Source organism: Filicampus tigris, chromosome 7, assembly GCF_054856515.1.
Source record: "Filicampus tigris isolate MCC_2025a chromosome 7, RoL_Ftig_1.0, whole genome shotgun sequence".
NCBI classification, from domain to species: Eukaryota; Metazoa; Chordata; class Actinopteri; order Syngnathiformes; family Syngnathidae; genus Filicampus; species Filicampus tigris.
Window position 1 is genome coordinate 26,048,274 of NC_141223.1, and position 27,992 is coordinate 26,076,265.

The following is a 27,992-nucleotide window of genomic DNA, read 5'->3' on the forward strand; positions in this document are numbered from 1 at the left end:
CATAAGCGCATCCGCTCCACTGCGCATGCTCGACCGGCGATTCGCGGTTGCGCCAAAGGGGAGAGGATGTTGCTAGCAGCCAGTGGAGATGCACTGCCGTTTTCACAACAATAACATCATCAAAATTTGCATCTTTGCTTACCTCTTCAGTGTATTATATTGCAAACGCTTCTGGAAGCTGTGCAATTTGGATCGCATCCGTTTATTTGGCGGTTATGTTTTTGGACTACCTCCTCTGTTGACAATGGGAACGGAGGGGTTTGCAAATTTACAAGGCTCATTTTTGCAGGAGCAGAAACAAGAATCATGGCTGGCCAGCTAGGCCGCAGATGGAGGTTTTGTAGCAAACAACAGCCGTATTTGGATACAAGATACGCCATATTGGATTGCTCTTACCGTTAAAAACTGGCACATATAATCCCGTGTTTTAAAACGCGACTGTCGCTCAGTTTGATTGTTGTGTGGCACGGAAGACAAACTACCGAGTCCGCTAGCCCCGCAACCTTGACTGCTCGACGTCGTCGTTAGCCTATTAGCCGGCTAACGATAGCCAGCGTTTCTTAAGGAGCAGTCCGTCGTTCAATTTATTAAAAAAATACATAGAGGTTACTGTTGGAATAACACTCACTATCGTGTGCTCATTAGTAATCAGGATCGGTCATTTAATTTGTTACTTTTGCCCTGGATGAATGTGGGACAAAATGGAGACCCCGACGATTGTGTACGATTTGGATACATCTGGGGGCTTAATGGAGGTAAGGTTTCTCGGCCCAAAAGCCCAGTTTACATTGGAGTACTCCTATAAATACATATGTTGGTATACATATACATATGTCAATATAAATATCATTGATTATTTATATTAATTATATATTTAGAGCGCTCTAGTGTATATTGTACAGCCTTTCCCACCAATCTAATCTTGTAGTTGGAAGGGGTTTTAAGGAAGGCCACACTAACGACCCTTCAAGCCTTGCTTGAAATGGCAACCATGGACATAATGCTGAACGCAATATTATATGTACAAATATGTGCAGTATACTCGAAAGTAGTGACCGATTAGTTGCAAAACACGTCCACAGCAAATTCAGACGCTTCTGGCGCCCCCGAAGTCTGAGGAGGTCGAAAAGAGAAGTCGGAAGTTGGGGAGAGACGTCAGGAGAAGCGGCAGGGCCACCAACCACGACACCTGCGATAGTTGCAGAGAAGGAGGCGATTTGTTGTGCTGTGACCACTGCCCTGCAGCCTTTCACCTCCAGTGCTGGTAAGTTGTCGTTATTTTCTCGACTTGAAAGTTCGCTTACTCTGAAACTCCTAACGGACATCACGTACACTGCCTGTTACCCACTACCTGAGAAGTTGATTTTAGTCGGATTTTTCGAGAAATTGTTTTGTATTTTGCAGCTGAAATCAGCAACACGTAGTTCCCACTCGTACGAACGTGTTGCGCGGTTACTCATTAATTACAACGGCGCTATTTCCAGTGCAGCTATCGACGTATTGTATACTGACATTTCCCAATGCATTACCCGTGGGACCAGTCAAATAGTACTCGCTCAAATGTTAGTAAGTGCAGTAGTTGATTCTAATGCTAGTACTCTAGCTGAAAGTTAGGTGGTAAATGCTGTGTGTGGCATGGCCAGATATTTACTGGTTGAATATAAATATCTATTTTTTTGTCATTCATTGATTGTCTGTAATCCCACGTCCGTGCGCCTTTTCTTAGTTGTCTGTAAAGTTCTATGGTTCAGTCGGCCATCGCACTCTGACGCGCTACAGCCAGTGGAGCTGCAGACGCGCTAAAAACGGAGTCTGTGTGCAATATGGCGACCTCCCTGCTCCTTTCCCATCTAACGCCATCTTACTAAGCCTTTGAAAACGTAGTTTGTAGGGGGTTCTTCATTCACAAATAAGAAATAAAATGCAATTTTCGGATTGTTCTGCAGTACACCCTGTTCCCAGAAGAATGTATTTGTTACCACTTAGCATTGTTCTACTGCTAACAGCATTGCAACTTTGTCATTTGGAGGAATTGGTACATAACTGCACAGACCAGACCGCAGGATCCATCTCCATATGAAGTCAGTGTTGTGAAGCATCCCACTTCAACTGCACAGTTATTATTTATGCAATTGTGCATTTTTCATATCTTAAATGTAGTGTCATGTCTTGATAACATTTGGCCTGTTTTTTCTATTCATGGTATTAAGTTTCTCATGTGTCTGGCCATCATAACTGTACCTTAACTTGTACTTCTTTAGATCATTGTCATATTTAATTCAAAGCATCTTTAGTTCATCCTTTATTAATCTCAATTTTGAGATATGAAGCGTTGTCATTACCTTTATATTTCTGGCACACACTTGTTTAAAAAATTGCATATGCTGCATTTCTAAAATAATCAAATGTTTAAATCCGCAAGCTAGGGCTGGGTGATATGAAAAGTGTTTCACGATATAAGTATTCCATATCAGTCTTTCGTTATATATTGAATATTAAAAAACTGAATTTTAGATAATTTTATTTTAAAATATAATTTTTAAGAAGTTAAAACAACCATGAAAGGCTCAAATTAAGTGGTCAATTTAAAGAATAAGTAGACATCTTTTTAAATACAATATGCTTAGCAGGTCTGGGTGAATCATAATGTACGTATTTCATAGTCCATTGAGAATTATTGTTTTTTTAATTTTTTTTTTAACGCATTTAAAATAAGAAAAACAATTACTTAAATTGTTTGAAAATTATACAACATCACACTCTCCAAAACAGGAAATGATTGTTATGGTAGTTACGGCGTCTCGTACGTCAGATGAGAGGAGTGGCCTAGAAGATTAAAAATATATTATTTAGAATAAGCGATTCTGAAAATTGATGTTTATGGTACATTGAATACACATATTACTAATGTGATTTGTTTTGACAATACAATCCTGACTTTTTACTTTGAGATACAGTATGCACAATAAATGTTCTCAATTACTTACAGTAGAGATAATCTTTTTATTTGACTTTTTTTAAAAATCAAATTCTGTCAGAAGCATTATTTTTATGTTTCTTATTTAGATTGATATCTGTGCAAAATATGTAGGCTAAACTTTGCTTCTGTTTGTTGTACATTTGATAATTTTATTTACTTATTTAATTTTATTACTACTGAATGCATTTCTCATGACATGTCTGTTTAATGACCCTTCAAAATAAAGCAAGAAAATGTAAGCAGTCATAATGTGTTGTATATTTTGTTTTGGGGATTACTGAAAATATATCGTTATCGTGATAGAAGATTTTTTTCCATATCACCCAGCACTAAAACACAACTATCAAGAACAAAAATACAATTCAAAATATATGGTTGTAAAACATGCTTTTGTGCTCCAAATTTCCCTCTTCGGTGCTGGTTAATTGTGGCACCAATCTAACATCAGACTGTAGCCTCTGCCGACAGAGCGTAGAACGACTGGGTCTGAGATTGTTTCCTGATTTATTTTTTTAAAATCAATATATTGATTGCAGTTTCTATTGATATTGATCAGCTGGCTATCACGATATATTGAAATTGAATTTTTGCCCAGCCCTACCGCAAGCCATGTTTTACTCATCGGCAGGCATTTCTAAAACATAGTTAAATCTGTGCAATAGATAGAGACTATGAGTAGATTTCCTTGCCAAGTTGGGAGTGATTTATTTTTAGTCGTGATGTTTTTTTATTTTTTTATAATTTAAGACCATGCATATTTGTTATTCTATTTAAAAACTGCAAACTGGCTAACTGACTGATTGTTTGAACCACAGCGACCCACCCCTGAGTGAAGAGATGCTTCCTCCTGGAGAATGGATGTGTCACCGCTGCAATGTTCGAAAAAAGGTATGTGGTAGTTCACCGATTTAAGTTTCAACCCTCCACCAATCCTGTTTGCATTGCTGATGAGCTTTTGACAAAACAATATCTTGATAAAGGGTTAAAGGGACACTTGATCTTAACATTGGCACTTATATAATAGGTTCGCATGTAAAAATGACACCAGTACTAAAATGTAGGGGGGGGGGCATTTTCCTCATTAGGCGTTATTCATGGAGTCACTTATTTCCTACTTTCTCCCAAATTTATTGATAAAATAGAAAATGACAGCTATTTTCATTTCCTGATCAAAAAATGTATAAAATGAACTTGTTAGCAAAAACATGGCCATCAGCCCAACCATCCCTTTAATGTTTTTCTAATTATCTCTTTCAGAAGCGCGAACAAAAATCTGAACAGACTAACGGACTGCTGGAAAAGTCCTCTGCTAAGCGCGCTTCCTCTCCAGCTATGGAGCTGGAGCTTGGTGCTGGCCCACTGCGTCTTGATGGCCTTCCTCCAGGGGCTGGAGCAGCAGGGCCTGGTCTTCGCGTGGCCCAGGTACGCCTCTTGGACCGTAGGAGTAGCAGCAGGCCAAGCAGCCGGCCAGGCACGCCAACTTCCAATACTTCGTCGACCCCTACCCCCTCAGAGGAGCAGAATGATGGAGAAGAGGAGGCAGCTGAGCCTGAGGATGATGTTCAGGGCACTGAGCTTGATAATAGCGAATTGTCTTCTCCAACCCCGCGTCTTCTCAAGAGGCCCTTTCAGCTGCTAATAGCAGCGGCAATGGAGAGAAATCCGACACAGTTTCAGCTACCCAGTGAACTTACATGTACCACTGCATTGCCAGGTTGGTTGGTACCTAAAAAGCATTGTCAATTGAAAGTCAATGAATGCAGGTTCTATCTTGTAAGGCACAGGTGTCGAACTCCGGTCCTCGAGGGCCGCTGTCATGCCTGTTTTCCATCTGTCCCTGCTGCAACACACCTGCTTCAAAACACCTGCTTCAAATGATCAGCTCAACAGCAAGTTCTGCAGGGGCCTGATCCCGATCATTTGAATCAGGTGTGTTACAGGAGGAAACTTCTTAAGACGTGCGGGAGCGGCCCCCGAGGACCGGAGTTTGTACGCCGCCCAGCCCCCCCCCCCCCCGTTGTTAGGGGTTTATCCCTTACACAGTTTGATAACAAATCTGTTATCTGTGTTCAGGCAGCAGTAAAAGACGGAAAAAGGAGGAATTGCTTGGGAGGCCATTCAGGCGACCGCAATATGAACTAGATCCTAATGGTCTGGTGCCACTACCAGTCAAAGTCTGTTTTTCATGCAACAGGTATTCTGATATACTATAGTATGTTCAAACACATACACAGATCTGTTATATTCTTGATTGTTTTGCAGTATTTGTGTTTTATTACTTTCTGTAGGAGTTGCAGGTTGGCTCCCTTGATACAGTGCGACTACTGTCCTCTCCTGTTCCACACGGACTGTCTGGACCCACCACTTACAGCTTTACCTGCTGGAAAATGGATGTGCCCAAATCATGTTGAGCATTTAGTGGTGAGTGGTGTAGAACTGTCAATAACTGCTTCTCTGTTTACTACAATGCTTATATTTCCTTTCCATTTTTTTTGTTACTCAGCTAAATCAAAGGAGCCTTAGCCTGTCCAGTCGGTGTCAGCTTTTCGATGAGTTTCAGGACAGAATGTCACAACATGCTGTCAAGTTGGATTTCCTGCGCAGAGTCCATCGGCAGTTTTACCCAAACAGTCGGACCACTCAGCCGTGCAACAAAAAGACGATCAAGGTAGACTACACCTCACTACAATGTGTGTTTTTGCATCTGTTCTGATAAACTGGAATATTTCAGAAGAGCCCGTTTGTTGTGCATCTTCTATGTTATTTTTTTCAAACAATTTCTGTTTGCTTCCAGGTACCAGATGCCATCAAGTATCAGTACAGGAATCCCCCCTCCATTCTACATCCTGCAGGGGTACGCCAGTTGGAGCTAGTTTGTAGTGGTGTCCCTGAACATCAGTCCACAAAGCACCTCACCACTGATGCTGAGCAGCAGGAGGTAAGATTTAAATAGGATCTGGTTCAAATCATTTACCATTCTAAATTCAAGCTAAAGCCTGAACCAGAAACTACGATCAGTTATTATGCCTCTGACGTCTTCCAGTAAACATTGGGTGTGGGAGAAACAATCAATTCTTAGATGCCTCGCAATGCATTTATAAATAAATCTCACTGTTTACTGATTTTTAATAATGCAATTTATGCTGGAGAAAAACAATGATATGACTACATCCAGTGACAATGATAGGAAAAGGGAGCAACATAATTGCCATTCTTTGATTTACAATAATTTTTCGAGTTACATACACAATTTTTTGTAGAAAATTTGCTTGTAGTTACATATTTGGTTACGCGAAACGTCACCACACGGATGAGTGGATGGATCTAGTTTTTTGTGCTTCTTGCGCCTTTTAACCATCAATCGCTCTTTGCTTACCTCATTGCGAGAGTTGTGCTGTTTATTTTTTTTACTCTTAATTAACCCATTAAGGCCTGAAGCCCCTTTCTCAACAGCTCCACAAAACCTAAGGTCGCCTTTGGAAGTACCCTTGAAAACCTGAAGTTCTCTCAGAAATTCAACACTTACAAAATGATTATCTCAGCCCCTGTAGCAGACAGTATCATAATTTCAAAAGAATAAAAGAGCTTAGACATGTGGCTTTCACACAGGCAGAATTTATTATTATTTACTGTTTCAATCGAAGATGTAAAAATGTGTCAGTGCAAGAGAAGCACTATTTTAATTTTTTTTTAAATCGAGCGGTAATTACCATCCGCTATTCTGTTACAAATACATCAATATCGTAATTGTCTACAAACCATATCATATCACGTTTGACTGGTTCCACTGGTCGTGCACGTTGTCTATATATCACTGCCGTTACTTACTTTAATCAGAGCTCCCGGCGATCGACGGCGTCCTCCATTAGCCTACCTACGGCTGGAAACAATTCAACGACAACCTCGCGGTCTCGCGACACCGTCACGTGTATATGTATTCTGATGCATTAAGTTGGCTAAGAGACAGAAAATTGGATGAAAAAAGGACGGTGGCGTATCCGCTCCCCTGGTTTGAAAGGTAGAAAGATGCAACAGCGCTCCCGGCTCTAGTGGTAGAAACACGGTTATGCGCTCCCGGGCTTAATGGGTTAAATCTCAGAATAACCTAAAGGTTACTGTAGGCTGTAATCGTCCCCAAAAAAGGCAGTTGAGTGTGTGCTGCTGGAAGTTCCACACACGCTTTTTCCAATCACAATTCTAACAGTGGCCGCTGTTAGTATTTCTGTTTAATGTGACAGCAAAACTTTGACACTATGTCAATACATGTCCAGTATTGTATTTATCACATTGGAGTGTCTCTTAAAAAAGGAAAAAGAAAAAAACTTAACAGGATGAGCAGAAGGCTCTAAGGGTGCCCAAGTCTGGCCCTCGAGATACCCTACCCAGCCTGTTTTAGATTTTTTTTTTTCCTCTCCTCCATTGATATAAATGATCACCTCATGTGCAAGCTTTTCAAAAGCCCGATAACGGTCCAGTTCATTTGAAACAGGTGTATTGAAGGAGGCTTGATAAAAGATTAAAACAGGCTTGATAGGGCCTCTCGACGACCGGACTCCACGGTGTGCTTCTCCCGCTGCAGAACCATGGCGTCAATCACTTCAAGTGGAAATGTACTGCACCTGTACTTTATCTTCATTTATGGCACTCACTAAGCACTTAGAATGACTCTGACAACTAGCATTAAAAGTGTTTGAAAGCTGATTACTACCGCAAAAAAGAAGGAACTCATCACTAAACACGAGGCTGGTGTTGGTATTTCTGATCTTGCTCTGCAGTTTGGTTTGGTGAAATCAACAATTTGCACTATAATTAAGAACAAAGAGACAATCAAGGTAGCTGATGTAGCCAAAGGAGTGAGTGTGCTCACCAAAAAATGACCTCAACTCCTGGAGGAAGTCGGAAAATTATTAATAATTAGTGGTTTGGATATACGAGAAAGCACTCACCGGTGACATCGTGAATGAGTTCATCATCTATTAGAAGGCGAAGATGCTTTATGCAATCATCCTTGCGAAAACGTGGTGTTGAAGATTTTAAAGCCAGTCGAGGCTGGTTTGAAAAATTTTGTCGGACAAGTGGAATCCACAGTGTTTTTAGACATGGGGAGGTTCCAATAAACAGCTGCAGAATAATTTTTTGCGGAGTTCGCAATGTTTGTGGAAAGGGAAGACTACTTGCCACATCAAGTTTTTCAAGTGTGCCAAACTGGTAAGGTTGGGAATCGTTTGAGTTTGGACGATAACGGTTCCGATTCCAGTTCTTTGATTCGCTTCTGGTTACTTACGATTCTCGATTCCAAATCTTAGAAGAAGAAAAATGAGTTATCTTTGGACAAATCACATGAACCTCTCTGTTCTTCAATTTCATGAACTTTTTACCATTTGTGAACTTTACCATGGATTACTCAAAGGGCTGTTTTTAACCAGTATATTTATTTTAATAATTTTTTGGCATTATTTAGTATTATTTTTCACAATAGCTTTATTTTTTAGAAGTTCAAGACCATACAATAATGCAGCTGTTACTGAAAGCATGCTACTGAACACCAATTGATTGGACAACCTTGTCCTGCTTTAGAAAAAATGTATGACAAACGCAACGCTTTTAAGGGCAAGCAAGGAAAGTCTATCTAATCTAAGCAGTCTATGTAACCATATGATGTATCTGTATGTACAGTATTTATGTATATGCTGCAGCTGCGTATGCTATAAGTCTTAAGTTGCATCACGTCAGTTCTATGGCTAGGCGACGGCCGAATAGGCCAGCCGGACATTTTTGGAAGGAGCACTTTAACGTCTTCCACTGCATCAACATCATTGATCAGGCCTGGGGCGAAGTCTCCCACCCAAGCAGTCTGCTTGGAAGAAACTTTGGCCAACCTGTGTGCCAGAGAGACATTAATAGCTGTGATACTGTGGAGGTGGCAGTCACAGATAAAATTGTGTCCATGGGCAGAATAATGGGCTTGGAGATTGACAGTGAACATGTGGCGCTGCTGAAGGAGCACAACAAAGAACGCAGCACAGAGGAACTTTTGGCGCTGTAGCAGAACAGATATGGGCTGTTAAGGAAGAGCATTCATTGTATGGTTTTGAATGAACTTTTAATGTAATGCACGTTTAATCCTTGAACAGGTGACAGCTATTCAGGAAGAGCATTCAGCAGAGGAAGATGACACTCAGGAGGTTTCTTCTGCCATGATAAAAGAAATGTGCAGCAAATGAAATGATGTGCAGGCGTTCATTGAAAAACACCACCCTCATAAAACCGATTTGCATGGACTAGTTCCCTGAAATGTGCGATAGATTCTTGCTACAGATAGCGCTCTTGTTTAGAACGCCACATTTGACCCCTCTGCCCAAGTTCCTTGTTCAGCAGTGTTCAATTTCTTTTAGACGGTTTCTTTGACATTTTTGGAAGATGTGGTTTGTCATATTAAGCCATCGGGCTCCCCTTATGACTCTTCCTCCATACTTCTTTAAGGAGATTCTCCTGACTATTGGTAAATCGGTTTTGGCCATCATCAACACCAGCCTGTCTTCTGGTGTAGTCCCGCAACATTTTAAACGTGCTGTAGTGCAACCCCTGCTTAAAAAACCTGGCCTTGATCATGCTGTGCTATCCGATTTTAGACCCATATCCAAGCTGCCTTTTATTTCTAAAATTCTGGAAAAAAATGGTGCATTCACAGTTAAGATTTTTCTTGGATGAACAAAATGTTATGGAGGTTTTCCAGTCAGGCTTCAAGATACAGCCCTGTTACGTGATTTTAATGACATCCTCCTGGCAAATGACACTGGAGACTGGAGACGTATGTCTCGTTTTGTTGGATTTGACTGCAGCATTCGATAGACGGTAGACCACAGTATTCTTTTGACTCGGTTGCAACACCAAGTAGGCATTAGTGGATGCGTTCTAGAGTGGTTTAGATCCTATTTGGCTGACTTTTTCTGTTAGCCAAGGGTCCTCTGAGTCCCCCTCTGCCCCTCTATCATATGGTGTTCCACAGGGTTCTATTTTTGGGGCCATTTGGTGTTCTCTTTGTAGATGCTGCCCCTGGGTTCCATCCTTCGAAAACATGGTATTTCCTTCCACTGCTATGCGTACGACTGTCAAATCTATATCCTGCTGAGCAAAAAAGACTCATCCTCCATAAGACCACTTTCGTCCTGCTTAGAGGACATCAAAGACCGGATGTCACAGAATTTCTGAAAGGGACGGTGGGGCCGGGAAGGCCATGTCTTCACTAACAAGTTCATTTTATATATATTTTTTGATCAGGAAAATGAAAAGAGGTGTCATTTTCTATTTTATCAATAAATTTGGGAGAAATTAGGAAATAAGTCACTCCATGAATAAAGTCTCTTGTTAATGAGGAGAATGGCCACGCCCCCTACCGTTCTATCCTTATTCGGTCGGAGTCACTGGAGGAACAGATTACAACCCCTCCATTGGAAATCATTGTACTTTAATTGCTTATAACGTCCAAAAACGGTGATCAATTGGCACCAAAATCTATGTGGACATCCTTACTAATGACTACTTCAACATATCAAAAGGATTAAACTCTCTGTGGCTGATTTATATGAGAATGAGGAAATGTGGAAGTGAGCAGCGCTACATAGATTTATGCTGGGACGAACGCACACTGCTTCTTTGCTGATCACAGTTAGGACGGGCGAGGCATTTAACACCAGTCAGAATATTTACAGAGACTGAAGTGGGAATGAGTGGACATTTATTTGGATGAGGAATGCCCCCAGTTTTTCGACCGACAACACGCCGTCCAATGGAACGTAACAGCCGAAATGGTGCGTTCCAATGCAGCCACACTCGGTTGTGGAGTCGGATATGCACGTTCAAGACACTCCTGGCGTTCGATGAGGTCTTACCTCACTCTGATGCCGCTTCACTCGTGGATTCAAGCGGTGTCGGACAACGCATGCGACTACTTGGGAGGCAACCCCGCGACATGAAGACGCAATCTCATGATCACCTCCACACGCTGCGCGGACAGTAAGAAGCTAATGTTGTTGTGCTAACGCCTTTTGTTTTAACGGCCTGAAGCTAGTTGTTGCTATTAGCTGTACCGTTATTCTACTGTTAGCCGGGGAGAGAAGAGGGGTGGGGAAATAAACATCCACGCATGCCTGATTGCTTGCCCACTGCCAGGCGCCATCTGCCTCCCAAGAGTTGACACGAGTTTAGCGTCGCTAAATGTCCGAAATATAACCAGTCGGGGTTCGTGTGGGCATTCATGCTCTTGTCCGCTTCAGCTTGTGAAAGTGGAGGAGCAATCGTCACGGTATTTTTGACTTTGTGGAGGTGATCATGATGAGATCACATTTTATGTCAATAAATCCAAACTATTGTGCAGAACACTTATACTTTCACAGGTTGAAGTGGACAAGAGTAGTAATGTGCATTTGCATTTTGGTGGCGATCAGTCTCTGTTTTAGACAACAGAACTGACAAAGCGAGCAATATTACCACGCTTGCCTCCCTCCCGTGACGTAGACCACTGAGACCGAAAACATAAAATAAAGGGGTGGGGCAATTTGTCGTAAATCTAATCACAAAAAAAGACCATTAATCACGACAGAGTCTTTTTGGGGCGGGGGGGGGGGGGGGGCACTTAAGTGCCGGCCCAACCATCCCTTTAAATTGGACCAGCAAATCAGCGCTGTTGTAAACTCCAGCTTCTTTCATCTTAGACTGCTGGCTAAGGTAAAGCCCCTCCTTTCCCATCAGCACTTAGAAACAGTCATCAATGCCTTTGTTACATCTCGGCTAGATTACTGTAATACATTTTATTTTTGAGTCAGCCAGTCCTCTCTCAAACGTCACCAGTTGGGCCAAAACAACTGCTGCTCGGCTCTTAACTGGAGCGCGGAAGATAGAGTACATTACACCAATTCTGGCCTCTCTTCACTAGCTACCAGTGCATTTTAGGGTTCAATTTAAGATTCTCCTATTTGTATATAAATCATTAAATGGCTTGAAATTTTCTGCTCTTTTTTACGGTGTCTATTGTGTATCCGGTGTTTTATGTTAATTTATTGATTCCACTTGTATTATGGCTGTTTTGTTCTTTTCTATGTAAAGGGCTTTGTTACAGCTTTAGCTGTTGTAAAATGCGCGATAAAATCGTATCGTATAATTCTTTTCCTGTAAAATACAACTGTTGAACGATACACCAAAGACATACAACTAACATGGTATTTGGATTTGTTTTTGCAAAGTGCACAAACCATTTTGGATTTTTCTAATGAGCCGTCGAGCAACTTTTTAAAGTAAAACTACATAGAAGTCCGTCTTTGCGACAGAGACGCTCTTAAGTTTGGCTGAAGTGAGCAGAGGTCAACTGCCACAAAGAAGTAAATAAACCTGAGTTATATATTTTTTTTAACGCCTTAGAAAATTTAATCTCCATAGTTAATGCTTTTACTTTGACAGCCCTAACACCCATTTAACGCATTACTGCATTTCTACCTCTAGAGCCGGCAGCGCTGTTGCGTCTTGCTACCTTTACAGCTGGGAAAGTGGATACGTTGAAGGATCTGAATCTATAAGAATGGCTTTATATTAGCCAACAGGTTAACCAAAAAACAAATTGGGAATTACACATCGCATAATCAGTTCAAAGTCTGCATGCCCTGATCGGAGCACGGGACCAGCTGGTGAAGATCAGCCCCATAGGCAGGGCCAGCCAGGGAGGAGACCAACCCTCATTATGTTTGGTTTTTGAAGACAGTATAAATGTGACGGCTGCATGTTAGACCGCGCCTCTTTTCTGCCCTCGCCCGTCTCGGGTGAGAGCATTCGCGAGGATGGAAAAGCTGGCCAGATCTGCTTATTGTATGATTCCTGAACTTCAGAGATGGTAAAGAAAACTGATGAGAAAATTCAATCGATTTGTGTGAGTCTTTATTATAATTATTATTTACATATTGTATGCCTTCTTGAGAGATAAAACAAACACGCAGTGAGTTGTTTTTGTGAATTGATAATTGGGCTTGCGCCCTGGTGACCCTGGTGAACAACTCCAACAACGTCATTTTTTTTTTAACCAATTCTTGGTCTCTTAGCCAATGAAATGCATCAGAATAGACACGTGACCTCGGAAGATGTCCCAGAATTGTTTTCGAGCAGTAATGGCGCAACACAGACAATCGCGGGAGCTCTGAAATAAGTCACAGTAGTGATATAGATGATGCACTTGTGGACTTTGAACCAGTGGAACCAGTCGATTGTGATATATGGTTAAGATATATATTTATTGACAATGGTGATATCGACCGCTTTGTAACAGAATAGACGATGGTAAATGACCACTTAATAAATAAAGTTTTTAGAGTGATTGATTGATTCGGCATACGCTTTAGGCCTTAACCCATGTATGATGTTCGGGTCTGTGGGACCCACGTTCAGTTTTTACCAAACGAACAATGACCCAAGGCATATCTGAAACGTTCTCATCATGGTGATAACATGCTGTTATGAGATTTTTTTTTAAATTATATTTTATTCTTAAAAAAGGAATAGCACATTAATTCATACATGTGATCTAACAAAGGGTAAAGGGCAAATATTAACAATGTTAGCTCTTCATATGACTCGCATTTGGGATGTAGTAAACATCTGTTGACTATTTTAACAGAAAATAATTTGATTGTGTTGTTCTGAAAACCCAAAACTCTATTGGGTCCACCAGACCCATTAACACTGGCTGAGTAACAAAAATACTGTACGAACACCATACATGGGTTAATGGGTAATTGCAAGTGCTTGAGAAGTGGTATTGAGCCAAACTGCCAGCAGAGGGTAGCAGTGCACCATTTTATCTTTAAAAATAATATGTAATAGTATTATGTTATGATAGTTAGCAGAAGGACATGTGTGTCATCAATGGAAAAAAGTATAAAGCTCTCCAGACACCCAACTATTTTAATACAAGCAATCTTGCATGTCCTCTGAAAGATAACGTTATGCAAATTGAGGCTACATGCTGTATATATCTAATTTTAATTTTGCTTTGATGTCTCAAACAGTGGCTTCAGGATGTCATCGCCCTCCAGTGCAGCATCATGCGACACTTGTCCACCAAGCAGAATCCTTCATCCATGCCACCGTCAGCACAGTTGGACTCTGACAATAAAGACAATTGTAAATCTTGTACAGCATCAGAGGATGTGACAAGTCAACCCTCTTTACAAAGGACTTCTTCTCCTGGCCCCTACTCTAAACTTTGCAGTACATCTGACGACCCAGAGGGGTCCTCTCCACGGGATATGTTAGCACAGCAGGTTGGTTCTAAGTGGAGCATACCACCCTGCCAGAACTGTAGTAAACATAATGGACCTCTACCAGAAAAGTGTCACCCTCCCAAAACAAATGGACCATTAGACTGCAACAGGGAGTCTCAGTGTTGTGTACAGGAAGCCCCACAGCACAGACTAAAGCCCTGCACAGACACCCATGATTCAGCTGCCGCCTCTGACCTGGCCAACCACATAGGAAGTGAAACACTGAAAAGGGAGTCTGAGACCACCACAGAAGCCTGCACTCCAAAATACCGCCCAGAACCCACAACTACATGCTCTCAAAGCAACCAGCAGAACCATAGGACCCAGGCAGAGCTCCAGATTGAGTGTATGAGCAACAACATAAAACCTTCTGACTGCATTACCAGCCAAGAGAAACATCCAATCAACACTGAATCGCCATCGCCAACCCCAGGTACACACTAAGGCATGGTGGTCAAACTTGTTTTTGTCACGGGCCACGTTGCCATATGGTTTCCCTCACAGGGCAGTTATAATTGTGAAACCAAATACATTTTCTGTATAATGGTTTCATCATATTATACACAAGTAGGGCAGTTTCTATCGAATCATTTTAGAATCGATTATCCTAACAACTCTTCAATCGAATACTCAGAAATTTTATAGAAGTTAGGAACAGTAAAGCATTTTTCTTGTTGTTGATACATAGCCTTTGAAAATACATGTACAATATGGTACGTTGAATTTTATTTTTAAACATAGTTTTAAATGTGTTTCATATACCACTAAAAGCGTATTACCACATGGTCGGACCCTCCGGCCCAGCCAGATGCCCATTTTTGGGGCAGTGGGTGGGGGTTGACCAATTTTAAAAAGGGCTGGACTAAGCATGGCCGGAAGTGGATTTTAGTCCGGCCCACTAATTGGCCCACATGCGTGTGACGTGCTCGCGAGGCGGCCATATTTCGTCTGAGCCTACTCGGTGAAAGGCTTCTTTTTTTAGGCTTCTTTCTACTCCCGCAACGGCGAGAGCGACAACTGCCACATTGATTCACATGACCGACGCATTGTGCTGTTGGCGACAGGTCTGCAACACATGCCACGCACACATCAGGAATTGTTGCTGCTATGATCGCGTTGCGATGACAAACAGTTTCCCACACGGAGGAGAGAATGCACCACGTAGCTCGTTGCTGCTGCAAAGCAAACTACTGTATTTTCTGGGCTATAAGCCGCACCACTATATAAGCCGCGCCCACTTTATTTTTAAAAACATCTTGGAAAAAAATTCTTAAATAAGCCGCACCTTTATATAAGGCGCACCTATCTATGTTGAAAACGTTTATATTTACTGCATTTACAGAACGATTATGAACTGTAACTGTACGTGTATGTACCTGAGCACATTCTTTCCTAACAGTGCCTTTTAACACTGCAGCAACGTTGCTGATTAAAACAGAAGAGAACCAAGAGAAAATAAACAGTACTTATCTTCATTTCACTGCCGACTGCCGCTCCAGTTTGTCAGCTAATGTCCACCAGACTCCACCATCTATGGTTCTACTACATTCTACATATGCAACTGTCTTGTTTTATGTTAATAAAGTCAGCCAGTCTAACACACGATATGCTAAATCAACAATAGCATTTCACATCGAAACAACAGAACAGACGTAACATCAGCCAATCGCATTCATGGGCACCTCTAGGAAAACATAAAATCAAAGCATTACATCACCTAAAGCAATAAGCTAGTCTATGGCGCCCTCGCTTGTTGAACTGCTCCACCTGCAGTCACATCCAGTTAATGGGAAATGTATTGTATTGAATTGTAATGTCATTCCGGTTAGAGCGCCCCGAGCGGTGGAGGAAAAATCCACAGAATAGCCGCACCGGACTATAAACCGCATGGCTCAAAATCTAGGGAAAAGTCTCTGCTTATAGTCCGGACTATACGGTAGTGTGGCAGCGGCGTATGTGTAAAAAGAAGTTACTCACCCACATCCCCCCTTAGCTGCTACCTTCCAGATCATTTTCGCAATAAAATTAAATGCATAGTCTAGTCATCTTGGTCCCTTTATGGTTGTAGCAGGCACGAATATCCATTGTTGTCCCTGTCTTTTTGAAGTGATGCCCCCCGACTTGGAATGTAACAGTTTCAAAACAACTTGTGTCCACGAGTATAGTCAAGCTGCGCGCAGCACTCAAGGATGACGCTGGCACATCAAGGTGGAGTTCATGCCCTTCTTCTGTCTCGTCTTCCCTTACTTCCGAAAATACGCCGTAGCAAAGCTACTGTGTATAGTGGTTTGCTGGTACGCTTTTATTTTGAAGGCCAGGAAGTGTGAAGGAGGGGAAGTGTGGAAAATAAGTAACTTGTTGACTGCGACTTCTGGCCGTCTGTTGGACCCAAATAATTATACATACAATACAACAAATCCAACCCCGGGGCTCGCAATGCAAGTAAGCACACGCAGTTGAGTAAGTACTACTGGCGCATTTGAAGCGTGTCCACAGCGGGTTCGAATTGTAAATTAGCTAGCTAATGATCTAAAAAAGCCTCTGCCGTTAGCATCTCTCCCGCGGCCACGTCAATCACGGCCGCTTTTTTTTTGGTTGGGGGGGGGGGGTTGCCGAACGGGGCGGGGCCCGACAATGTTTATGAATGTGGGTCGCGGCCGAAAGGGTACCGAGGTCAAGCGTGGAGGGTCGCGGCTGGACTGGCAAAAAAGGGTCAAGTGCCCAGCTCTGCGTATTACTAAGACGTCTGCTAAAGCCTGCACTATATTTGTTTGTGGAGTAGCTAGAAACTAGAAAATTGATTACGATTTCTTGACGCTGACCCAATATTGTATGTTCTATGTTGGAATTTGGTACGCAAAAGAACCTTTCTGAAAAAAACCAAACATTTTTTTTACTAGCTGACCGCGACCCGCAGATTGAGAACCACAGCCCTAAGGGATCTTGGTTATGAACTCATGAATTCATCATGAATTGGCTATGGCCTAAGCCAGTGGAGTAAGAGTTGCAACTAAAGTTGCTGAAAAAAAACATTACAACATACATTACAATATGTAGCATGTTGTTAACTAATGGCAATCAAAAATGTCACATTACGTATGCATAGTGAGGGGATAGTAACCTCACGATATTAATGAAACATTGTCACTTCTTGCCGCTATGGAGATGTCTTGGAGGACCCAACTGTCCGATACTCTGAAAACCCCTCATCCAATCTAACAATCCTTGTCACAGTAATAATATTTAGAATTGAAAAACATCTTCTGGTGGTAGGGGAGTTTAATGTTTGTTTTCATTGTTACTGGAAGCAGAATGGTAGACAGATTGCTCAACATAAATGAATACACCGGAATGGATTTGTTTGAAAACTTTGAGTTTCCTTTAGGAATTCGGATATTTCTTAATTCTTCACAATTCTATATGCTGCTTTTTACTTAAGTTTGTTCCTGCTTGTATTTTGAATGTGTTGAGCAAGGTCCTGGATATGCGTGCATTTAATTTCATGAAACCATAACTGTGGGTGGTATGATAAACAATGACTTCCCAGCTATGTTGATTGCTTGCGATGGTGTGAAAATAATGAATATGATTGACATTGACTGCGAAAATCAAATATTCTCAAGACAGACTTATCAATTTGTATTCAGAAATGACTCCTGATCACCCCTGGCTACCACGTCGCTCTACCGCTGATGTTGACTGGTCCAGCTTGCTGTCTGTTTTGTGAATGGAATAATGGGATGCTCATCTAACTTTTGGGACAGTCTCTTCGGGTCGAATGAAGGAAACCACCGCATTGGCCCCGAAAGACGCGTGCCCACCGGGCATCTGCCCTATTTGCTAGGGGTGTAACGGTACACGTGGGTGTATTAATACGTTTCGGTATGGCATGTTGGTTCGGTCCACTTGCGTTAGGTTCGGTCCACTTATTAGCGCAAGCTTCCGCGCGGGCGCTATTGATGCATGCAGTAGAGGAGAGTGGCAGCACAACAGTAAAAGCCAGAGCTCGAAGGTCCCCCGTACACTGCGGTCTCCTGTTTGGGAACATTCTGGCTTTCCTGTTAAAATCGCCAATCGGGAAAGGAGTCCCAAAGTTGTGTGCCGACATTGCTACATGAGATGGGCGGCAGGTAGCACGTCTAACATGCACGGCATCATCCGACTGCGAATGTTTCTTAGACGAGGGAGCAAAAACGTCAAACTTAAATAGCGAGATTTATGTAGCGTCTTCCAGGAACACGCCATCAGACGTAGTTTAATTATCACGTTTTTATTAATCCAAGTACAACTGCTGGCGCTCTTCTTTATCCGCTGCTCAACTCGCTTGCTGACGATGCATTCATTAACCTCGGAAACATCACAACTCGGCAACACACAAATCCGACCACAACACCAAAGATAACCCAATTCGTTACAATATGCTGTTGAACATTCAAAGATTTCAATGCCTAAAAAGTGTATACAATTTCATAAAGACTTTTTAAAGTTACTGTATTGTTTTCATTATAAACATAGTTTTAAGATAGTTAGCAATAATTGTAACTGTTACTGTATGTATTTTTTTCATCACAAAAAGTGTATATATGTACTGTAATGACAACGTGGCTTTAACTTGAATACTTAGATGTGTCATTGGCTGTTGCTGCTGAGTGTTTAAAGATTTCAGTGTCTTAATTTACGAAATTAAGAGATCTTTATTGTTAGTGTATTTTTTATTCTGGTGTAATTTCTTGGAATATCACCCCAATACGCTTTTATTTATTTATTTTTTTTAAAAGTACAGTTTACTTTGTCATTTCAAAATAAAAATATATATTTTTTTTAAATCAGTTTTTTGGGACCGAAGAAAATATACCGAACCGAAGTTTCCAAAGAACCGAAGCGTGATTTAGCGTACAGTTTGCCATATGGTCCAGCCCTGCTGCAAGTTAAAGTCTGATTAAATCATCAGACTGTTAAAGAGTTCAAACTGTGAGTTATTAAAATTTGTTGCATACAAAAAAGAGGGACTATCCGGTCTGAACTTCCTCAGTTAAAATACATTTAAAGCTGTGAAATGTTGAATGTTTAAAAATGTTGTCTTAGTGTCACCTCTGACTCATTCTGTCATGGTGGTCTCTGCAGATGTAAAGGCGGGTTTGGGACTGACAGACTCATTGCGGTCCAGTTCACTCTCCTCCATCACTAATCTCAGCATGAAAGATTGCATGCATGATAATGGGGGTAGGTACATTCATTTTAGTTGTGGTATTGTGTAAACCTAATCTGCTGAAATAGTCAAATTTCTGTTTTCTTATGCATATCTTTTAGGGATCGAGCTGGGCAAGCTTGATACAGAAATGATCAAGTTATTGGCATGGCAGAGGATCCAGCAGCTTTTCCCTTGTAAAGCCCCCAGCACTCTACCTACAGACACCAGCGATGTTCCCAAACCCCCTCCATCTCTCCCAGACCGTAAGACTTGAACATTGCTATAAAGTTTGATTTCATGCAATTATTTTAACGTTTTAATCTTGGGTTCATTTTTTTGCAGATCAGAAAAAGTTGCGGGCCCGAGCAGTCTTCTACCCACTGACAGGAAAAGGAAAGGCTGTTAGCATGTGCTATAGGACGTTATACATAGGATCCGGTAAGACATGATGACTTTATCACAATGTGTCAATCTTGTTTGTACTAGTGTTAGGAACAATGTTCTTTCTGTAAGATGTGCACGTGACTCCTCTCATCATCTCAGCACTAAGCAAATGTAAACCGCGCATCAAAAAAACAAAACAATCAAACCTGGGCTGTATTGCCATTTTCCACTTACATATTCACCCCATACAAAGAAATTGAACATTTTATTTGGCACATATGGTTGATTGAGCAGGAAGAAATATGTGTCCAAAATAAAACAAAGTGGGGGAGCATTTTAGGCTGAAATGCATACCATGTTGTGTAATCACATGGTGCATGTTCTCTGCTGAAGACTGTGGCACTAGGTTAATTTTAGTCTTGAGTCCTAAACATCTGTACAGTGATATTAATGTTGATGTACCTTACTAATATAACATTACCCCTGTGGAGGGCTTGGGCTCTGTTCATTATATGACTGCACTCTATATTTCAGCAATCTCAAAGTGCAATAGAATGTGGCTTTAATGCTTTAATAAGGCAACAATGTAAAAGTGGACCGCATTCAGAATGTCATTTTCTTCAACAAATGCAGATTCTCATATCAATATTTTTCCATTATAGAGGGCCTTGTACCCATAAAAATGCATTAGAATGCACAGAATTTGAATTGGAAAAAAAAAAATCTGAAGGAGGCCCCATTATTATTGACACTCACCGGTTTTAATTCCTCCATGACACGTTTTCTGCCTTTGTCATGTACAATATTATTGAAATAGAATCATTGTGCACCCCATTGCACTTCAAAATTTTGGTTACTGTATTTTCCAAGCTATAAGCCGCACCGTTATATAAGCCGCACCCACGGGACGGACTGCCCAGCTCTGATAAAGAGTATGTTTGATCATCATCATCACGCAATCATGATCAAAATAATCCCAATTGGGGCTCTGCCGTTTTCTCCCAACTTTTGCCATTATGCTATTGTTTTAGTCTTATGCCCATCCGACCTCTTTGTCAACGCGTTACGTACTGTTGTTCAACTGTCGAAACACCAGCAGTGCCGTGTTTTACATTTTAAATGATCACAAAAAGATTACAAAGACGAAAAGGGAGGATATTTTTGCTATGATTATCATTTGTTTTAGTTTTGTGATTAGACTGTTTTAGTTTATCGTTTTTCACAAAGATTTTCATTTTTATTGTATTTAAACGAAAATGTAGTTTTTATTTTAGTTTTCATTATTTTGTTTGTTTTTGTTTACGATAATAACCTTGGTCGCTACTGACTAACTGCTGTTTTTGCTTGTAAGCTAGGGGTGGGCAATACTGGGAATTTTGGTATCGATCCGACACCAAGTAAATACAGGGTAGTATCGGCTGACACGATACCGATGCTTTTTTCTTGGAAATGTTATATATATATATATATATATATATATATATATATATATATACTAGGCTTGTCACGATACTAGAATTTCTTCGATACCCAGTTCAGTAGTGCTGTTCCTTACATTTCACTACAGCACTGCAGCACTGTCACTTAGAGTATTTTTTCCTCTGTACTATGTACAGGCCGAAATGAGTGTTCCTCATATATTTTATGTAGATGTAGGTTGGTGTGTATACACATGTGTATATACACATGTTACTGCGTATATCTACATAGGTTTGATTCTAAATGTTTGCTGTCAATGTTATACATTAATGGCCACATTATGCCGCCGCCCCTGTGTGACCTATATCTTTGCTACTGTAACAATGAAAATTTCCCCACTGTGGGATCAATAAAGGCATTCTTATTCTTATTCTTATTCTTATACACGGTACCATTTCGATACCACACGGAACAAATTAAAGCGCAGGGGTTTTTTTTGTTTTTTTTACTGTAAAACTTTTTTATCACCAAAAACTTAAATTATCATTAATACAATAGTTTTTTTAAGAGGTAGTGCAAAAAATATAGTACAACTTCAGTATTTAACTTCCACAACCCTCTGTACAGTCAATGCCTGGAGCCAATGACACATTTTAAGTTGTCTGAGCCTGCGGTCGTGCAAAACAAAGGAAGTAGTGCAAAGAACAAAACACAAAAAAAAAAACAATTATTAATCTGTAAAATGTCTGAACTAGTGCAAAGAAATAACCATACAATGCAACACCAATGACACATCATTTTCAAGTTGTTTGAGGTAGTGAAAAAGAATAACACACACCACTTACAGTAACATAAATTGACAACAAAATCTGTAAGTTGTCTGAGTATCTAGACCCACATGTTTATATATTAAGGCAAACCAACAAGTCACAGATAATAATAATAGTAATAATAAAAAAAATAAATTAAAATACTTTCAGTTATTGGCTATCCAGAACAGTAGCAGGTAGGGTTGGGCATCGTTTGAATTTGGACGATTCCGGTTCCGATGTTTTGATTAGATTCTGGTTCCTAACGATTCACAATTCCGATTCTTAACAAAAAAAAATTGAAGGATTTATTTTTGGACAAATCACATGAACTTCTCTGTGCTTCATTTTCATGAACTTTTTATTTTGTGAACTTTACCATGAATTACTCAAAGGTCTGTTTTTAACCAGTAATTATTTTAATACGTTTTTTTGCATTATTATCTAGGATTATTTTTCACAAGAGCTTTATTTTTGAGAAGTTCAAGACAATACAATAATGCATCTGTTACTGAAAACATGATACTGAACACTTGGCTAACCTTGTCTTGCTTTAGAAAGAAAATATATATGACAAACACAACGCTGTATTTTATGGGCAAGCAAGGAAGTCTATCTAATCCAAGCAGTCTATGTAAACATATGATGCATATGTATGTACAGTGTTTCTGTATATGCTGCAGCTGCATATGCTATAAACTAAATATTAGCTGGATATGTGCATTTGGGTTTTGAACTAGTTGGTTCAATGTTGCCATTAGACGTACTTAGCCGATTCTGACTTTGGGCCATGAGCCGCAATGCGTCATTCTATGGCTCTGCGTCGGCCGAATGAGCCAGCCAGGCCGGCCCGACCCAAGCAGGATCAGCGACCCCGCGATGGGCAACCGCTGCCACCGCGGCGGCTGGTGGGGAGATCCGTGGGAAGGGCGGAGCGCACGCTCAGAGAAGCCGACGCCGCGGCCCGCGCTTGCCAGCCGGTACGAAGTGAGCGGAGGGGCTGACCGAAAGGACCACTGCAGCTCGAGGGGGTGCGAGCTTCCGTGCTATTGTGACACAGCTTCGGTGCAGGAGCCCGGGTCGCACACTTTTTTTTTTTTTTTAATCGGTCGTTCTTTGTTTGTAGTTCATGCGCGCGGCTAAATAGAGAGTCGACGAGCAGTCCGCACTCGGCAGAGTAGGGAGGGAGGGGCACACGGGGCAGGCTTCAGCAGTGTGCGCGAGCAGCAGACCCTTAGGAGCAGAGGTTGGCAAAGCGCTGTTGGTATCGAAGTCAGTGGTGTTTTGGAGTCCGGGTGAATATAGTAGATGTCCTAAAAGGAGCTGTCACTGTTGTGACTGACAACGCTCGCAACATGGATGTGAGGCTGGCTTCGAGCCACACATTAAGTGCTTATCGTGCAGGTAATGAACGCAACGCTAGTGCAGCTGGTCCAAAGTCGGCCGCGTATCATGTTTGTTTGGACGTGTCAAGCATATAGTTTCTTTTTTTCACCGATGCTAAACAGCAGCAGCACTTTTGACGTCTAATAAAGACAGCTCGAGCTGCCCGCGCACAAACTAATTATGGACGTAATCACGTGCTAGAACATCTCTTTGATGATGGCTCGCAATCTAAAGCAGCGGGGTGCCGTATCTGCAGCTCTGAAGAGCCCAGAACTACGACGAGTTGCAGAAATCTTGACACAGACGCAGTGACATTCCTCTTGTTGAAGATCGACTGAGAAACAAGTTGAACTCTACAATACAATACAATTTTATTTATATCGCGCATTTCATAACAGCTAGAGCTGTAACAAAGCACTTTAAAAACGATACAATAAATAAAAATAATAATAAGAGGCAGTGATACATCAATTAATAAATATATCAATAAATATTAACAAAGATATAAATAAATAAAGCCAATAAATTAACATAAAACACTATATACAATTGAGTCACTGCCCCACGAGCACAGTTGGATTTTGTCAAAGTATTCAGTAAAAGGAAAGATCTCAGCTTTAGCTGTTATTGCAGCAATATTTGAGAGCATGTAACGAAAGTGACTCCTGTTTGCATTTGCACTTTAGAGCTGGATGATTAATTTTCTTGCAGTCTGTTCAATAAAAAACATTACGAAAACTGAAAAAATTACATTAGGTATTTTTTTATATTTGAAATTTAGCAAAAATCTCGTCTCGTTCTCGCGGACTCAACCTCGTGAGACATCTCGTCTCATGGGATTTTTGTCTCGTCCCATCCCTAATATATACATATATTGTTTTATTTTTAATTAAATAACTAAAATGCAAACTTTAACAGTATAAAAAATGAAATATTAGAGTAATAGATAGAATAAAAATGAAATTCTACTACAACAAGTACAACAGTTTCAAAACAAAAGTCGAGAGTCAAACCAAAAAAAGCAGCAATGTAACGAAAATACAAATAACAAAATATAAATAATATAAATAAAATATCTCATTGCAAAATGTTTTGAAAAAGTCAGTAGTTCAAATAATGTAAACAATAAAATGTAAAAACCTTTAACAGCAGAAAAAAAAATACTTCTACTACAACTGTTTCACAACAAAAGTCAAGAGAGTCAAACCAAAAAGAGCAGCAATGTAAACAATAATACAACAATGTCAAGTTGACAACTATAATACCTTCCATTGCACAATATTTAGAAAATAAAGTCAGAAATTGCAAATAGAGTAAACAGTACAATGTAAAAGGCTTTAACACTATAAAAAAATAAAATACTACTACAACAGCTATTGTTGATTTTTTTGGGGGCTGAAAAGCCTCTGCCAGAGTACGTTGTCACTGTGTCCGCGGGGGTGTTCTGACTTGGGGATCGCCTCCTCCCTCAACTCCGCTTGTAGCTCGTTGCTCAATGTAGGGTGAGCTTTTTATCATGTTTGTGTAAATTTGTGGTGTTGCCACAGTAGCGGAGCACTTTATTACACAAATCACACTTGGCACTGTAGTTGTAAGAAAAAGTCCACATTGCGCTCCGCTTCTTGTTTGGCTATGTATTGCTTTAGGTTCCTGCTGCTCTTTCACTCTCCCGTCGCCCTCTCTGCCGGGGAGGGGCTAAAATCACTCACTCAGGCAGAGACCCAGAGAGTAGCAGGAGGCGCTGGGCGAGAGAGGTCTGGGGGGGGTTAGGGGGGCTTAGGGGGGTTAAGTGAAGTATCGATCCAAGTAACCAAGTACATATGTGTACATATGTGTATGTATATATATATATATATGTATATAGATGTATGTATGTATATATATATATGTATGTATATATATATGTATGTGTATATATATATGTATGTGTATATATATATGTATGTATATATATATGTATGTATATATATATATATATATATATATATATGTATGTATGTATGTATGTGTATGTATATATGTATTTATGTATGTATATATATATGTATGTATGTATATATATGTATGTATGTATATGAATATATGTATATATATTTGATATTATATTTAATATTACATCTTTTTGGTCTTTTTTTTTTTTCTTAAATCAAGGTGCTGACATGGATGTGTGCCTTCCAAACTATGGTCATTGCAACTTCATATCGGGGAAACACGCCTGTATTTTCTATGATGAGGTAAGGAAAATGCTTGATTAATTGATGTTAGTGCATTAGTTAATGAATGTGGTTTTGCCTGGCATGTTGTAGAACACCAAGCATTATGAGTTGCTGAACTACAGTGAGCATGGCACCACAGTGGACAACGTCCTTTACTCCTGTGACTTCTCCGAGAAAGCATCACCATCTCCACCTAGTGGCCTAGTGGCTAAAGTCCAAGGCATCATTCGTAAGTTCTTCTACTAAATTCACAAAAATGAGGGTTCTCGTTAAATTACTTAATCCTATTTCAAGTTTTTAACTCTAGCGAAATAACGAGACCAGATTCATACATATCAATCAGTTGGATTAAAGATGAGATGTGCTAACAAGTAAAGTTTTGCAGTAATGCTGACATCTGGCTTTTTTTTTTTTTTTGTCTGAAGTTTTTGTTTTTGTTCCCCCCAGGTCGCAGCAAGAAGTGGGCGGACGAAGAGGCTGCGGCGACGTCTGTGGTGGGATTACTCCCAGCTGGCGGAGTGATGAGCAGCCATCCTCAAGGTGGCTTGGAGCAGTTATGCAGCTGTAAGGCAAGCAGCTCAAGCCTAATTGGAGGCAGCGGAGCAGGCTGGGAGGGCACGGCCATGCTCCACCACGGTAGCTACATAAAACTGGGTTGCCTCCAGTTTGTGTTCAGCATCACAGAGTTCGCCAGTAAGCAGCCCAAGGAGGAACACAGTCCCGCGCCTGCTAGCAGTTGCACCAGCAGCAGCACTTTTAGCTTCGCACACACCACAATTGTACCACCTTCCCGCGACACTGCCACAGCCAGCAGCCCCTCCAGCCAAGATGAGATGGAGACAGCAACCTCCGACCAAGTGCTCACTCTGCACTCCAACTCTGTCCCATAGCTCCAAACAGGAAGTCCCACCCTCCCTCTGTTTTCATTTCGCACATGACATAAGGTAATGGTAAAAATGCACAGGTGGCTGGTGGACAGAGAAAAAGATTTTGTTTTTTAGGTCACTGTTAATGATTTATATATTTGCATGAACTTGGGAGTATAATTGACAATCTCTTCTATTTTTGAATGACTGACATCAACCTTCTGTTCATGTTAGACCAACTTTGAGCAAAAAGTATCAGTCTATGCTCAATTATTTTTGCCAGTAGATTATGTATGATGTAACCGTACTTTGTCAGTCTGTATGTTTAGCACAAATGTCTAATTTTGTTGTTTTGACTTATGCATTCTATATTTTTTAAACTGCCTGTGTGCTATATTTGAACGCCAAGGTACACTACTTCTCAAAAATTTGGGGTCATCTAGAAATGTCCTTATTTAAAAAAAAAAAAAAAAAAGCAAGGTGTCCGTGCACTACGAGCAAAATGTTTGGGATGGAGGGTCACTTGGAAATGTCCACATTTTTTAAAGCAAATCACTTTAAATGGTGTTAACACTGAGTTGATCTGATATACAGGCTAACCATTATTTATGTGGTAAAAACAGTGAAGGATTTGCCCAAGTGACCACCAAACTTTTGAAGTGTGTATATACTCTATGGTTGTTTGTCAATGTGTGCCCTTGCGACCAGTTCAGGGTGTGTCTGGCCTACTGAACAAAGACAGCTGGGATAGGCTCCAGCATGCCGAAGCAATATGCGGTTTGGAATGGGTAAAGTCTGAGATATATACACATATACCCACGCACCATGACGTTGTCTGGGTGACCCTGGGCCTTTGAACGGTAGTGTACATGCTCATACTATGTACATCTGTAAATATGTATGATCCAGTGCCTCTCAGTTGGAGAAGCATTGCATTTCATGTAGATTCACTATGTTTTGGCTTTTAACTGTACAGCCCATGAAATTTGTGATACTGTGTAGACTACCAGAGATTTTGTGATAAACCTTGTTCATAGTCTGTACCCTGCTTTAATCCATCTGCAATATGCAATGGTTTTAGCAGTCATTTTAACATCTTGTGCTGCTCTGTATATAGGCACTCTTTTTCTGTAGCTTCTCATCTTCTCACAACTGTAAATACATAAAGATTTTCTAAGTACAAGCTCACTGGATCTGCAGTGACCCGGTCTTTTTTTCCCCTTTTTTTTTTTTTGCAAGATTAACTCTTATTCCACAAACGCAATACCGTATTTATCAGAATGCCATGTTTCAACTATTGGGCTTGCATAGAACATATTCTTGAAAAAAAATGTTTGGGTTGACCTCCACTATAAGCAATATTTCTTTTACGTTATGTGTCACAATACAAGTATCACCCCTTCTTTGTACAACCCCCGTTTGCCAACAAGACAGC

The 27,992-nt window shown here is 40.7% G+C and overlaps 1 protein-coding gene across 1 annotated transcript; it reads left to right on the forward strand.

Annotated features, from left to right (window-relative positions):
- phf12b (PHD finger protein 12b) lies at nt 1–27,750 on the forward strand. The gene is made up of 15 exons (XM_086036574.1): nt 1–755; nt 1,083–1,264; nt 3,796–3,868; nt 4,238–4,694; nt 5,054–5,174; nt 5,269–5,401; nt 5,484–5,648; nt 5,775–5,918; nt 14,032–14,719; nt 19,411–19,509; nt 19,597–19,740; nt 19,820–19,915; nt 25,627–25,709; nt 25,782–25,920; nt 26,139–27,750. The coding sequence occupies exons 1-15, from the start codon at nt 690–692 to the stop codon at nt 26,579–26,581; spliced, it is 3,033 nt and encodes a 1,010-aa protein (XP_085892700.1). The 5' UTR covers nt 1–689; the 3' UTR covers nt 26,582–27,750.
- Nucleotides 27,751–27,992: the final 242 nt, after the last annotated feature.

Excerpts from the sequence above, each read along its gene's own strand:
- phf12b (XM_086036574.1), top strand. The coding sequence starts at position 690 with ATGTGGGACAAAATGGAGACCCCGACGATTGTGTACGATTTGGATACA. Across the intron at positions 4,695-5,053 it reads ATGTACCACTGCATTGCCAG|GCAGCAGTAAAAGACGGAAA; the intron begins GTTGGTTGGTAC and ends ATCTGTGTTCAG. Across the intron at positions 25,921-26,138 it reads TAAAGTCCAAGGCATCATTC|GTCGCAGCAAGAAGTGGGCG; the intron begins GTAAGTTCTTCT and ends TGTTCCCCCCAG.